We start from the raw sequence: 15610 nt of genomic DNA on the forward strand, positions 1-15610 counted from the left end.
CTGCAGGGACCTCCCACCACGCTCCAGGCACCGCACCCGAGGGTCGCCATGTCGAGCGCCGCTGCTTTCACCGCTGCCCGCAGGCTCTCAGCTGTCCGCCCAGCAGCCTCTGCTCTGCTTGCTGGGGGCCGGGAGCCCCCCTGAGCCCCAGGGAGGCTGGACTGGGCTGGGCTCACTGGCGTGGACATTCCCACCTGCCCCCGTGCCTCCAGGTTGTGGCTGCAGCTACAAATAAATACGTTCTTTTCCAGAATTCTTAGCACTTGACTCTTTTGTGCTCCAGATGAGGGAAATGGAGGGATAAAAAACCAGGGGTCAAGGTGAAAACTCAGCTCCTGTTTATTTATAAAAATATATATGTGTATGTATATATATATTAAACCCTCCCTCCCCCGACCTCCCTTTTGAAAACAGAGGCTCCCAGGCTTTAGAGGGCAGTTCCTCAGAGAAGGGTGGGCAGGCAGGCAGGCGGGCGGGCGGGAGCAGCACCAAGGCCTGGGAGGTTGAGGGAAGGGACAAGAGTGACCCTGGCCCCATCCTTGCTTCCTGAGGACAGGTGTGGGGACAGGAGGGCTCAGTCTTTGAATCCCTGAATACTGCAAAGAATGCGCTTCTGGTGTCCAGGCAGCGTGATCCCCATCTGCACCAGGTCTCTGTGGTCAAGGAAAAGGGTTCGTGAGTGTGTGGGCTCAGACCCTAGTAGTGACACTCCTCCCCTGCCGGGTCCCAGGGTCCTTACTCAGCTGTCAGATCCAGCACACACTCCATGGTGTCCAGCCCGGCTGAGCGGAAGTGCAGAATGTAGCGTTTCATGCGGATGGACTCCAGCCACTCAGAGACGCTGCGGTAGGGGATCCCGTCGGAGCCGCTCAGGCTGGGCAGGCGAAGGGTCACCCTAGGGAACACAGGCTACCTCAGGCGGGGACAGGGGGCTGTCCTCGGCTTTTCTGAAACACCCCCCAGGCTCAGCCTGGGGGCATCTGCAGCCAGCATTCTAGTTGGTGTCTGGGCACGGAGATTATCAAGGCTTTGTGGATTAGCCAGGCCATTGTCGGTGAACACATTTCCTGGCCTGCTTCCTGGTGGCTCATGGCAGCAGGCAGACAGACAGCTCTGGGGGAGGTGGCAGCCCTGAACGCTCCCAACACAAGGTTACCACCAGCCCATCCATCTCCACGGACTGGAGTGGCCAGTTCTGGGCAATCTGTGGGGGGCTGGTGAAGACACGAATGTGTGAACGACCGCAGCTGAGACCTGGAATCCCAGTGTGGTCCTGCCTCATTCCGGGGTGGCCCCTGGAGTTCTGGAGTTCTGGGAGCAGCCCCCGGTTGCCACCTCCAACCTCGGCTGTTATTCTTGCACTCTGACACCCACAATACAATGAGTGTTCCTGTACTAAAGCCAGCCAGAGCCAAAAACCATTAGCAAAGTAAATCTACGGGGGGGAAAAATATCCAACATTCCAGAAAGATTAGCACATGCAGTCTCCAGGGTACGAGCGCGCTGTGCTCCAAAAGATAGTTTCAGAAGTTGGAGCACATTTTCTCCCAGAAACAAGGTTATATATGGTGGTTTGATACAGGGGCCAGCATGCCAGGGCTGGTTTACCCGATAAAACATTTGAAGTCCAGCCTTGCCCGTCTCCTCCGCCTCCCCTTCACCCTTCCCACCGGTTCCTTCTCCACATCCTGCCAATGTTTTTGATAAAACACAATTCTGACCCTGTCCCTCCCATGGGCAGTTTTTTTAAAAACTGGTCAATACTTTTCTGTGCTCAGGATAAAGTCCAAAGTTCTCTGCAGGGCTGGCCCTCCTAGTAGCGACCCTGCTACCTCTCCAGCTTCATCTCTGGTCGCTGCCCCGGGACTGGGCACTGGCAACTGCCGTCACCCTGCATGATTTGCAATCAGCCTGCCCCCAGCGCCCCACACCCATGTTGGGCCTGTGATCCGGGAGCCTTCCCGGACCCCACAAGGCTTCCTCTCAGTCATGACACTCATCCCACTGCCCATCACTTGCCAGGCTCTGTCTTCTCCATGCTGGTCTAAGTGACCAGGCTCCGGGAGCAGGGGTTTGTAAGCCCCGCCTCCATGTGCCTCCCACCTCCCTGTTGGCTTCCTAGCTTCCATCAGATACAGCTGTCAAGGGTGGGACTGCATCTCCGCCCTGGGTGGACACTCCCCGAGGGCGCAGACTGCGGTCACGCCCCCCGTTAGGGGCTGTGCACGCCCAGCACTGGGTGGACGTGGCTGAAAGCCCACTTCCATTCCCCCAGATCTGCCCTGTGAATCCTGCTGCCCTCCCCAGCGTGGTTACTTGGGATCAAAGTTGGCCATGGTCCGCAGGGCGTGGGGTGTGTCCAGCAGCTGCTCTAGCTGTGTCTTCAGCTGGTGGAAGGTGGGCCGGCGGGCGCAGTCGTAGGCCCAGCAGTTCTTCATGAGTTCATAGAGGGCAGCGGGGCAGTCCACGGGAGGAGGCAGCCGGTACCCGTCCTCGATGCTCTTCATGACCTGCAGCAGGGGACCGGGGAGTTGAGGTCCTAGGCAAGAGGCTAACCTGGCAATCCTTGCAAGATCATTGCAAAGGCGCCTCTAACCCCACCCTCCCCACCTCCTGACCAATAGTAAGGAGAACAGGGTGAAGCGGAGGGGACCAGAGGGAATAGAAGTGCAGAAAAGCTACGGGCCCAGAAGAAGAAATGAGGATACGTGCAGAAAGAGCCAAGGAAGGATTTGGGGAGAAGGCTGGAGTGCGGGGGCTACTCAGGCTCACCTCCTGATTGCTCATCTCCCCATAGGGCTTGTCCCCAAAGCTCAGCACCTCCCACATCACAATTCCAAAGCTCCACACGTCACTGGCCGTGGTGAAGATCCGATGGGCAATGGCTTCAGGTGCTGTCCACCGGATGGGGATCTTCCCTCCCTAACAGAGTCCATAGGATGGAAGGGTGATGCATTTCAGGGCATGGAGAGGAGGGGTGAAAACATACCCCTCCTCCATGAAGGCAGCATGTCCACATGAGCATGGGTCCCTGTTTGCATGTGTGCCTGTATACGTGGCATGAAATTGTGTGTGCAGATGTATACACAGTGAGTACAGGGCTCTCACCTGGGTCTCGTAGGTACCATCAAAGTCGTCCAGGAGACGCGTGAGGCCAAAGTCAGACACCTTGCAGCACAGGTTCTGACCCACTAAGGTGTTCCTGGCGGCCAGGTCCCGGTGGACATAATTGTGGTCGCTGAGGTAGGTCATGCCAGATGCAATGCCCAGCAGCATGGCCACCAGCTGCCCGGCAACCAGCTGGTCCTCCCGCTCCTGCAGCAGGGGGAGGGAAGGGCTCGGGGATGGGCAGGGTTGCCCTTTCCCGGACCAGGAGCCAATCCCCGGGGCTCCGTGGTACATCCCCCTGCCCAGCTGGTCCTCTGCCCTCCTCACCCTCAGGAAGGCATCCAGGGCTCCGTTCTCCATAAACTCCGTGATGATCATGATGGGCTTTCCTGAGACACAAAGGACACAAAGCTCATCACTATGGCAACCTCCACCCGAGCTCCACCCAAAACCACGAGAACCAGATTTCCTGCCCTTGGTAAAACATCTTCCCTCCACGTCCGGTGGTCTCACACCCTCCTTCCTCCCCTGCCCCCTGACTGCCAGACGCCGATCCTCCTACTCTTTGTGACAATGCCTTCCAGGTGCAGAATGTGTGGGTGGTTAAACTGGCCCATGATCGTTGCCTCTCGAAGGAAGTTCCACCAGTGGCCATCGGGAGATGTGTCCTTCAAAGTCTTAATGGCCACAGTCTTGCATTCCTGGCTGGGGATTCTCAGGGTCCCTCGATACACTTCCCCAAACTCTCCTGGAGAGAAAGAAAACAGGGTCATAGTCTGATGCACTGTTAGGCTCCCCATGAGGGCACAGATGAGATCCTCCAGTCCCTCAGTTCTCTTTCCTTCTCTGGATCAGAAACCTGGCGTGCCCTTTCTGAGAAAGAGGAAGGGGTGCTCTCTATCAGAAACTCCGTAACCACAGAAGCAGACTGTGCATAAGGCCTGGGGCTGGGGGTGGGGTGTCCTTCCAGGGGACGGGGACAGGAGTGCATTTCTGCACCCTGGTCAGCACCATCTCCTGGCTAACAGTAAGTGCTCAGTAAGCACTGGGTGACGTGCACGGGTCCTGGGATGTATTCATGAAGGGCAGGCTCATCCGGAGCCAGCAGCACAAGTGACTGGGGAGGCTGGTCATTGCCACTCTCTTCTGCAAGTTCCTCCGGTCACAGCTTGGCTGGCCTGGCCACATGGTCAGCAAAGACACTGCCAAGCTTTGTTCTCTGCTCAGATCCATTTCTCCCGGTGACCCAAGGGATCAGGGCAGCCCAAGGACACTGGGCCCTGGTGGGGTGGAATGCGGGGTGAGGGAGGCTCTGAACCTCCCCCAGGTTTGGGAACCATCTGAGAGGAGCCAGAGCCTGGGCACGGTGACCGCCCCCTCCTGTTGACAAGGAGGATGTGCCTAAAGCTCTTTATCAGAAACTCCATAGCCACAGAAGCAGATTGTGCATGAGGCGGGGACTCTTCCAGGACACTCGATAAGGGGGTGACAACATGACCACAGCAGTTCAAGGAGAGAGGGTGGGGCAGAGCGGAACTCATCTGGGAGCTCTTGGGCCAGAGGAGCGGCCAGCGGGGCTCGGCAGGGAAGGGCTGGAAGGAAGCAGCTCTCTGCTGCCACCCAGGGGGACCTGCAGCGCCCACCTTCCCCTATGACAGTGTCCACGATCAGCCAGGCGGGATCGAGCTCCTGCATGAAGTCCAGGGCACCCTGGGCAGGGTCCTCGTACGCCTGCAGGTCCACGTAAGGCTTCAGCCACAGCTTGTCCTCTGCGGGGAGAACAGGGAAGGCTGGGCCACCGGAGCTCCAACTTCAGGGCTCAGGAGGAAGGCGGGGGAGGGGCCGGCCGCAGGGCTCCAAGGTCTCGTTCTTCTGGTCCCTGAGGAGTCCTGTTTTGGCTGAAGTGGGAGCAAGTCTCTATTCTCAGCACCAAAGCCTCCACAGCCAACTTTCCTTCCTCCTGTCTATGCGCAAAGCTCCTGGGTCTTTACCCCTCAGGGTCCAGAAACCAGACCCGAAAGTGTGCATGGCCTCTCGTTACCCAATCTTCCCGCGGCTCCTTGACCCCGGCTTCAGACGCCTTGCCCTTCCTGCTCACCCCTGCTCGCCATGTTCCTCCAATCACTCACAGCTCGTTCACATTCCCAGACAAACCTCACCCCTGCCCCGTTACTTGGGTGGACCGCTGCTGACTCCCCTTTTGGGGGGCACCTAATGAGGTGGCCAGCAGAAAGCCCACATGCCTCGGAGGACTTCAGGGAGCCTGCCGAGCGGTCCCCGTCCTGCCTGGCCTCAGCCCACGGACCTGGCCAGCCAGGATGGGGGCGGCGGCCCAGAGCCCGGGGTTCAGTGCAGCAGCACCACCAGCTAACAGGTAATTGCACGGAGCCTCTTGGGCGCCGTCAGGACAAAGTTAATTAACCGGAGTTAATTAGGTAGCAAAACACAAAAATCCTAAAGGCAATAGAGCGCACTTGTGTCCCCCGAGTGGGCCCAGGAAATGTGGGCCCCTTGGTCCCATCCCTAGAGGCACATCCCAACACATGCATATGCACACACACAAGGATGTGCACACATGCACACACACACGTGTGCGCACACACACAAGGATGTGCACACATGCACACACACACGTGTGCGCACACACACATGCATGCATGCATGTGCAGGTGCTCCTGGCTCACCTCCATCCACATTGGAGACACGATGGCGCTGCCTCTGCTGCCCTCGCCGCTGTCCTCTCCTGGTGGGGGAAGGGGACAGGGAGGGGACAGTTCTTCAGGGCCCCAGGGCCACCTCAGGGACCCTGTGGGCTCTGGCTAACTTTTCTCCAGGGTGCAGGGCGAAGGCGAGGGCACAGTGGAGCTCTGGCCCTGGAGGATGGGAGGGTCATCGGGACTGCTTTCAGGGACTTCTGCCCAGACAAAGGGACCCAGGGTGGTGTCGGGGGAGGGGTAGGAGCAGCACCTGGACCGGAAGACGAGGATGCCCAGCAGCAGCCCCACGCCCAGCAGCATCCCGAAGATGATGGCCACAATCTCGCCTCCAGTCAGGTGTCTGGAAACTGTGGCACATGAGGTGAGGGAGTCTGGGGGGCTCAGAGCCAAAGGGGTGGGTGGGGGCCAGAAGGGCAAGCCCAGGGCAGGCCCCTCCATCGGCCTCGGGCATGTGTCCCCTAACTGGGGGGACAGGTGCGTGTGAGGGAGAGCGTGGGAAGGGCCGCCCGCAGGGACCGCGGCACCCACTGGGCGGTAAGGAGGTCTGATAGGATGCCGGCCGGCTGCAGCCAGTGTTGCAGGGTGTGCCTGAGGTCGCTATGGGGGGACTGGGGGTGAGCCTGGGTGGGGCTGTCCCCCTGAAGCCGTGTGTGTGGGGGCGGGTGTGCATGTGTGCGTGTGTGCAGAGAGAGAGGGAGGGCCGCTGGCTGGAACAGGGTCTGAGAAGCCTCAGTGGCATGACAGATGCCTGCGAGTTTGGGGCAGAGCAACGATTAAGCCACCCACCTGGTGGGCTCGTCCGAAACTCATGGTCAGGGGAGAAAGGGCCGGGGCCCAGCGGGGTCAGCATCCGGACCCTGATGGTGTACGTGGTGTCTGGCTGCAGTTCCGTCAGCAAGACCCTGGGCTCTGGAACCATCTGGTGCCATTCTTCATCCTGTAGGTGGGGACTTGTGTTGACCGGGCCGCATGGAGTCAGACCTGGCGGAGGGGATGGGTGGTCTTGGGAGCACATGGAGGCAGGGGGTGAGGGCTGGGGAACAGTCAGAGCAGCGCAGGTTTGCATCCCAAGGGAGCCATCCAGCTGCCCAGGCTAGAATGCCGGGCTGAGCCAAGAACCGACGCGGAGGCTCTCGGCTGCGTCCTCACCTGGTTCAGCACATGTAGCTCGTAGGTCAGGTTCCCACTGGGGCTGCGGGGCCGGGACCCCTCCCAGCTCAGCTCCAGCTGCCTCGGCTCCTTCTTCACCAGCCGCAGGGACAGGCCTAGTGGTGACTCTGTGAGTCCAGAGGGTTCCCATGGATTTGGGAGAAAAGAGGAAATGAGTGAGTCGCTCTTTGATTGCTCCCTGCCTGTCAGGTTGTTCTTGTGGTTTCCTCCAGGGCCGGTCCCCCCTCCCCGGGCCTCTCACCGGTGTGCCCCAGGCTGATGCTGAGCGAGGCGCTGGCGGGCTTGGAGCTGGCCAGCCCCGACACCCCATTTTGGGCTTCAACGGTAAAGGTGTAGTTGGTGTAGGGCTCAAGGCCGGCAGCGCGCACGGCAGGCGTGGTGAGCCCACTGGCCCCCGGGGAGAAGCGCACATTCTCCCCGCAGGGCTGGCAGGGGCCTTCACCCGGCACTGCTCCTTGACACTGAGAGCACCCCACGCTGTAGCTCACGTCCCGGCGTCCCCCCACATCTGCTGGGGGTACCCAGCGCAGGGAGAGCTGCGTCCCCAAAACAGAGAAGCTCAGGTTTTGAGGGGCTGAGGGGGGACCTGTGGGAGAAGAGGGGCCATGAGCGGAAGCCTAAGTGGCTGTCTCCCCACCACCCCAGTTCTTAAAGGCCTCCGAAGGCCAGGCAGCCAGGAAATCCAACTCCCACCGAGGAAAAGGCAGCTTAATCTCAGCTCTGCATTGCTGGGTCGGGGAGCAGGGGCAGGGGAGACACTCTGAGTGTCTGACACCCCAGAGAGTCAGCGCCCAATATCTGATAAGCTCCGGGCAATCCCAATCCTAACACAGGCTCAGCCAAGGTCCCGCACCTCCTCACAGGCGGCCAGGCCCTGCCTGGGGGGACTCACGTGTGCACGCTGCCTGGGGACCCTCCCCGGGGGCTCGGAAATGACCGCTGTCACAGGTGCAGAGGGTGGCCCCTTCAGACTTGGCCGTGCTGTGTTGGGGGCACTGGAGACAATGGGGTGGGCCCACCTCTGCCCGGTAGGAGCCCCTTGGGCAGGCTGGAGAGAGGGCGCACAGAGCTGTGGTTGTCCAGTGTTTTTTCTGGGTAAAATCACCCCTCCCTACCACCGCCCATCCCTGTCCTGGAAACACCCCTGCATGTGTCTCCTTGGGGCCCTTGGACACTCACCCAGTTTCATAATCTCAGACACAGAGTCTTGGTTTCCCTCCCTCCTTTGGCACCCTGGACTCTGTCCCCCTCCCCAGAGCTGTCACTGCTTCCTTGAGTCTCCTTACCAAGGCATCCCTCTCCACCTTCCTCATAGCCAGGCTCACAGAGGCAACACCCCACGAGCACCAGCCACTCGCCATCGGTGCTGCAGTGCATGCGGGGGGCTCCCGAGGGGCCGGGGCAGGCCCGGGCGTGGGGCAAGCAGGTCCCTGCCACTTCCACCAACCCGCCAGGTCTGGGGAGAGTGTCAGGGAACTGGGCCAAGCCGCGCACGGCCTTGGGGCAGCGCCGGTAGAACACCCGTACAGAGACCAGGGCCACACAGGCCCCCGGGTTGTGGAAGGCGAGGTAGAGGCCCCGGCGGGTCAGGTGGCCCAAGGAGCAGCGCTCCATGTTCATTTTCACCTCGCCGGATGCAAGGTCTCGGATCGTGAAGCTCTGGTCTGCAGCCACCGTGGTGACCTGGGAAGGTGGGGCGAGAGGGAGCAACCACACAACAGAAATGATTGCTTGCTTAATATTTTACAATGACAGGACCATAAACCAAGGACTTCTCGCACATGAGCCCCTGAGCTAAACATTTTACGTGCGTTATGCTTCCGAGTCCATCTGGAGAGGTGGTGGAATGAAGAGCCATTCCCACCTAACAGCCAAGGGGACAAAGGCCAGCCAGGTGAGGTTAGAGACCTCGTCGGAGGTCACACAGCTAGGTGGGGAGCCCAGGCAGGGGGACTGCAGCTCCCATGATGTCTGCTCTTGGAAGCTGTGGTTCTGCCTCAGTGCCAATGGGGCGATCAGTTATAGTGTGTCATAATTAATTTATTACTAATAACAAGTTTTACAATATCGTCTCTTGGGGAAAAAATGTGAGCACATCCTATCCTCACAGGCTTCTCACTCATCAGCATTCCAGGGCTTTTTTTGAGCAGGAAAGAAAGAAATGCTAGGAGAGACAGCCAGCAGAGAACCACCTTCCTGCACGGCTCTAGGAATACTCTTGGGGACAGGGCACGCAAGAAGGTCGCGGATACTAATGGGAGAAGCTGCAACACCTCTTCCTGGCCTCTACCACGGCATGCTGGTATCTCTCGGTGCCGGCAGAAGACGGGGCTGGCACTACTATCGCTGTGTTAAGACAAGGAAACCAAATCTCAGAGACAGGAAGTGATGCTCCCAAAGTCGGGATGCAACAGAAAAGGCACTCAGATCCAGTTCTTCTGAACCCCGGCACCACCATCTTTTCATTGTCTGACACCTAGCTTTTCTCTTCCTGTTTCTGGCACCTTCTTTTTTTTCTGAGCTGAGTGGGGAACGCAGAAAGGAGTGAGGCAGGGGTCAGAATGGTCCCGAGGGGTGAAAGTACCTTCTGGAACATGGGCCGTCGGAGCTGAATGCCCACATCCTGGTCACTCTCCATGTACAGAAGGTTGAAGGTCTCCTTGCAGCCCAGAGTCCCGGCTTCCCCAGGAAAACTCTTGCAGTCCCGCACGGTGAACCTGAGCTCCACGTGGACACTCGAAGCCTCCTCTCCCCGGTAGATCCAGTTGGAACGAAGCCAGTGGTCAGTGTCTCCGCCTCCTTGCACCGGGCAGTCTTGGTACATGTAGAGGGGTGTCCCGTTCAGCATCTGCTGCGTCCCGCTCCACTGCCAGAGGAAAGTCGAGGTCAGACTCCCAGTCTTCGCCTGCTCCACGGAACCCTCATTTTCTAGAGCTGATGGCGAGGAAGCCGGTGTCTGAACCCACCAGGTCCAAGCTATTTGTCCTGTGCTCTCCCCACCCCTCAGCCCCAGGATAGTAGGTTGAGCGCTAGGGTCGCGGTTCTCTATGGATATAGAATAGGCAAGACAATATCCCCTCTACCTCCCTAGTCAGCTCTGGGCCCTTCAAGTAGCACCCCCAAGTTCAAGTGTCAGAGCACCAGTTTTGACCTGTTTCATCAGCAAGGCCGTCAAGTACCCGAAGGGCAGACTTCTGTAGCGAAAGCTCATTCACAAAATTTTCTGCCTACGTGTTCAGAGACGAGGAGACCATTTTTGCTATTGAGGCCTCTAAGCTTTTGGAGAACAGGAAGCAGCAGAGAACGCTTCTGCGTAAGCGAATCCCACCCTGTCCCACAAGCGTTCCAGTAACGGGGCTTATACACCACCCGGCCCCCCCCTCCTTAAATTTCTTTCACTTTGACTTTTTAAATTTAGCTAATAATGGCTAGCACTTCCCCTGAGGAAACTGAGTCACAGCAAAGGTTAAATAACCTGCCCAAGGCACTTGGCTTGTAAGAGGCAGCGCTGGGATGTAGACCCGGCCACTCTAGGCTCCTGAGTTTATGCTGTTAGTCATTATGTCTCTATGTGATTATTATAAAATCAAAGAACGAAAACTTACATATATTAAAAAGGGAAAGTTCTCCCATCCACCCATCCCACTGTCAGAGGAAGCCACTCTTAACATTCGGGAGTAAAGCTTGACAGACCATTTTCAGCGCTTCTAGAGAAATGTTTGAATGTCTTCCTGTGTGTATGTGTTCAACATAAATTTTGTAAAAAAACATACAAACGTTATTCTGTAAGATACTGCTTGTTTTTAACCAAAAGTCTTTGAAAGACATCCACACACATGTATATAGAACTACCTAATTTTTTCTAGCAATCCGTAAAATAGTCATCCATTGTATAGATGTACCAAAACTTAGGTAATCATTCACCTATTGTTGCACATTTAGGTAGCTCCCAGTCTTGATTTGTTTTTTAAATAAACACGTGCAGATTTCTATAAGATTTCTATAGAACTGCTACATCAATGGGTCAACACACTATACATTTTATAAGAAGATTTTGCCAAATTGACCTCCAAAACAACTTGATCAGCTTATACTTCCACCACCAATGCCTGAAACTCATTTTCTGTAAAGCTCAACAATACTGGATATTAATAATTTTCTTATTTTGGGGCAATCTTATAGACAAAATGCAGTTTCTTGCCATTTTAATTTACATTTCTTTGAGGAGAGGTTGTACATTTTTTTCGTTCACTGGCTATTTGTATTTTTATGCAATTACCTATTGTCAGATAGTCTATATATTTTTTAGTTTTTATTTATTTAATTATGTTTAATGGAATTTATTGGGATAATCTATTGTTATGTTTTGATTGTTCATTTGGATGAGCTTTTTAAAAATACTATGGACATTAATCATTTGCTTGAAATGCATGTTTCAAATACTTTCTCCTTGTCTTGCTATTTAATTTGCTAATAATGTCTTTGCTGTTGCCATATATTAAACATTTTTATAACATCTAGAGTCTTTCCCTTTATGATTTTGGGGTTGTGTGTTTTGGTTGGGAAGCTGTCCCCTCCCAGACTTATAAAGATCTATATTTTCTTCTAATATTTTCATAGGTTTGGTTTTTAGGTTTAAATTTTAATCTCCCTAGAACCTTTTTTTTTTTTTTTTTTTGGACAGTGTGAAGATGCAATTTTGATGTTTTGAAAAAAATTATAGGCATCCAATTGTCGATTTATTGACAAGCTTATACTTTCCACATTGATTTGCAATTTCAATGCTATCACATACTGAAATCTCATGTAAGAGGGCTTGTTTTTGAGTGTTCTATTCTGTCCCATTGACCTGTGTAGTCTTGATCTGGGCAAGCCTTCTGTTTCATTATTCTTCCTTTCCAGAAAATATTAGCTGTTCTAAAGTATGTTCCCTGGTGGATGAACTTAAGAAAGAAAGTCCAAAATTCTATAAAATATTCCTTTGATATTTGGGTTGCAACCCCTCAGTTTATAGAGCAGAGACTAGGAGGCCCTTCCCTGAGAAAGTTCACTCGCCCAAGCCTTTCCCTCCACCAATGGGAGGGCATTCGTGGCTATTCTCTGCTCTGGGAAAAGGCAGGAAACTACACATTTGGGGAGGCATGGGGCAGGGACAGATTTATGCGTTACGTCGGGGAGTTCACAGATCAGGCAAGGGTAGCTGAGGTACTGAAGCGGGGGCCGTAAATGGCACCAGAGCCTGTTCATCAGAGACAGCCGTGATGAGGAAGCCAAGTGGAGGGCGTGCGGTGGAGGGCAGGTGGGTGGTTCGTGTGCAGCTCATTAGCCAGCCTGCAGCTGGAGCCAGGAGAAGCAGATGTTCCCAGCTGTAACTCCACCAGCTGCCCAGGATCAGCCACAAGGACCCTTTCAGCGTATCACTCAGGCGCTGCTGGCGGCTACATGGGTACATTCTGGGAAGCCTGGACCTGAGTGTGTGTTTTGAAAAGATGAGGAGGAGCGGGGACAAGGACGAGAGTGGGAGTGTGTGACCGCTGCTGTCTCCTGGCCCTCCCGGTGCTGTTTAGTCTGAGCTTTGGAAGGCGCCTGGCTTCCACTCTGGCCCAATTAGGGAAGAGTTTATTCAGGTGGAGGTGGCAGGGGCACAGTGAAGGCCTGTGGGAGCCAGCAGGTGGGCCCACGGCCCTCATTGTGGGGTGATTAGCTGCTTTATGAGATGAAGCGCCTATTAGGGCTGGCCTGATCCGGGATTTCCCAAGCAGCCCCTCCTGTAGGATACATTATGGTTTAGTCTATTAATTCTAATTACAGGCTACTCTGTGGGAGAGCTGAGATTGAGCCAGGACCCTAGGAGACAGAGGGAAAGAAGGCAAGTCACCCCAACCCCAGAAATAGAGGCCGATAGGAAAGGGAAAGGGGGCCACCCAGAGAAGGGGGCTGAGGGCAACTGGGCCAGCCTCGCATGGTTCCTGGACAGCTTGGCAGAGTGGCCAAAAGGTGTTCTCTCGGACTCATGGGATCCTACCTCTGCTCCCTGGGATTTAGGAGTATTCAAGGGACTTGGAGAAGCTGGAACGCAATGGTGTGTCTGCACCAGGGAGGATGGAGGAGGTACCATGGGCTCAGGGACCTCTGCTGAGGCCGCTTCTAACTTTGGGGAGTCACAGAGCCTTGGAAGAATGTGATGAAAACTAGCTCTCCTCTCCCGAAAAAACAAATGTCTGCATACATGCACACGACTTTGAATACACTTTTGTGGGATTCCCTGACCCCGTGGAATTTATCTGGGTAACTCCATTGGGATGAGGGGACCTCCAACTGAGGATACTTTTGTGTTTTGGTCTCAGTCCTCAACCATCCCCTAGGAAGGTCCATTCTCTCAGATGGTCCTCAGGAGTATTCAGCCCCTCCTCCCTGGGGCAGGGAGGGGAGGAGCCAGGCATTGAAGCATTCCCCATGGGGTGAAGCCTGACCCCCGCCATGTCCCATTCAGGAGGTTCTGAGTCACCTCCCCTCCCCCTCCCAGAGGAGGCACTTCCAGTTTTTCCTGCTCTTTTCCCCTGTTCCTCCACCCTCCTCTCCACCCCGCTTCCCACCGGCCCCCAGCCTTGAGCCATCCTGACCCTTCGCTGCCATCCCGGGACACTTACCCCATCCTGGGGATCCAGCAGCCAGCCCAACTCTCCCTGAGCCGTGCTTGTGTCCATCAGAGTGACTGGAGGTGGGGAGGAAAGGGGCCCGTCACCCGCGGGGGAGGAGGCCCCCCACGTGCAGCCCACATTCCTCATTCCGGGCCCCCAGCCCCCAGGCTCTGACACCTTGTTCCTAGGAGCGGGGACTTCTTGAGGCTTTAGGGGAGGAACGTGGCCCAGGAAGGAGTGAAGAGCTCCCGGGACTCAGAGCCCGTTGTCCTCTGCAGTGACAGGAGGAAGGCACAGTGGGGCAAGGGTGGAGGGCTGACTCTTTGACCAAAGTCAACGTAGGAAGCGTTAGGAAGAGCTGCCCCCGACAGAGGACTTGCACTCCTCACTCAGCGGGGGGCCCGTCAGCTGCAGAATGGAAGGGGGCAGGGGCGAGACAGTGGCTCAGCCTCTGGGGGTCAGGATCGCGGAGGAGGTGGACCGGGGACCTTAGAGGTGGTTTCTGAGTGGGAGGCCCCCACCCCTGGCAAAGGGCCCGCTCTGCTTGTGATCCGGGGCGTGCAGTGGGGTGCAACGCACAGCTGAGTCAGAGAAGTCGGGGAGGCGGGGCCGCAGGAGAGGGTGGGCAAGCCTGCCCATGGAAGGCCTCACCTCTACATCCCAGAACCCCTGCACCCCGACTGCCAACCCTTCCCCCAGCGGCAGGTCTCCCTGCCGCCCCGGCTGAGGTTTTGACAACGAGGCGACTTCCACCTCCCACGGCAGAGGGTTCGCACCTCTGGGTTGGGCACCTGAGGCTGAGACTGCCCAGTCATGAGGACCCCACCCCTACCCCCGCCATGGCTGGGGTGGGGGTCTGGACGCTGCTCCTTGCACCCCACCCCCAGTCGCAAACGGCTGCCCAGCAGGGGCCGGGGTGACTGGCCCGTGAAAGCAGCTGTTCGGGGTCAAAGACCAAAGATTGGCCTGGCCAGTCGATCCCCTGGCGACCCATAAAAGTAGAGCGCGGGAGAGGGGCGCGAGGAGAGGCCTCCGCAGGAATGCCGGCTCCCGGAGGGGGGTGCCAGCCGGGCCCGCGGAGGGGGTGGGGCGGGGGCGGGGGTCTGTACCTTCCTTGGCGCGCGCCCCCGGGGGCAGCGGGGCGCAGAGCAGGAGAAGCAGCCCGAGCCCCAGGGGCCAGCGCCGCTCCATGGCGCGGGGCCGGGACCTGGGACAGTGGCCCGGACCGCTGGGCCAGGTCGGGAGGACTGGGGGTGCCAGGCGGGCGGAGTGGGGGTGGGGGGCGGGGCTGCCTCGGGGGGCGGAGTCTCGGCCTCACCTGGATCACCTCCTTAAAGGGACAGTAGGGCAGAAAGGAAACTTGTTAGACAGGTAATAAACTTCCAAAACCGGAGGCGTCTTGACCCGATTGAGACTGCCGGCGCCGCCTAGTGGGTGGGATTAGGAATGGACTAACCCAGTCCTAATTCTAACCTTACCAACCCAGCGTTGATCCAGCCTTTAGTCTAATTCTACCTTGGACTTAAACGACACCCTGTATTCCTCCCTCTGCCTTTCTTCAGGGCCCAGCACTGTAATAGACACCGGGGAAGGCAGGGGCTTATGCTCCAGCAGGGGAAGGCTTAGATAACCCCAGTGTAGGGCGGGGTCCGCCCTTAGAGAGGCACCTGGGAGGTTGGAAGAGGGAGCAGACCCAGCCGGCGAGGGTTTTAGGTGAGCCTTCAGGAAGTAGGCGCTGGGTGTTGCGTTTTGGGCGGCAGAGGTTGGGAAAGGCCTGGGCAAGGGCCCGAAAGGAGGGAGCCCCAAGGTGCGTTCTGGGAGAGGTGAATGGGCCAGCTTGACTGCTGGGACACAGGATTTACGTTGGGAGCCGGGCAGAAAGGCAGGTGCGGGTGTGAGCCAGAGCAGGGAAGGTCTTGGCAAACACGGTGGGGAGTGTGAACTTCCCTTGCACTTTCCAGAGCCGACAAGAGG

At 56.8% G+C, this 15610-nt stretch overlaps 1 protein-coding gene across 1 annotated transcript; it reads right to left on the minus strand.

The window, feature by feature from the left end:
• Positions 1-323: 323 nt before the first annotated feature.
• On the minus strand, positions 324-14890 carry EPHA1 (EPH receptor A1). The gene is given in 19 exon segments (XM_090287619.1): positions 324-653; positions 740-895; positions 2317-2510; positions 2773-2922; positions 3109-3497; positions 3671-3856; positions 4752-4805; positions 4808-4877; positions 5793-5819; positions 5821-5851; positions 6076-6172; positions 6612-6762; positions 6975-7102; positions 7237-7581; positions 7888-8043; positions 8282-8678; positions 9580-9861; positions 13646-13710; positions 14746-14890. Coding segments are annotated over 19 exon segments (3039 nt in total). The 5' UTR covers positions 14828-14890; the 3' UTR covers positions 324-574.
• Between the last annotated feature and the right edge of the window lie 720 nt (positions 14891-15610).

This window comes from Furipterus horrens, unplaced genomic scaffold, assembly GCF_987537825.1.
Source record: "Furipterus horrens unplaced genomic scaffold, mFurHor1.1.pri manual_scaffold_9, whole genome shotgun sequence".
In the NCBI taxonomy this organism is placed as follows: Eukaryota; Metazoa; Chordata; class Mammalia; order Chiroptera; family Furipteridae; genus Furipterus; species Furipterus horrens.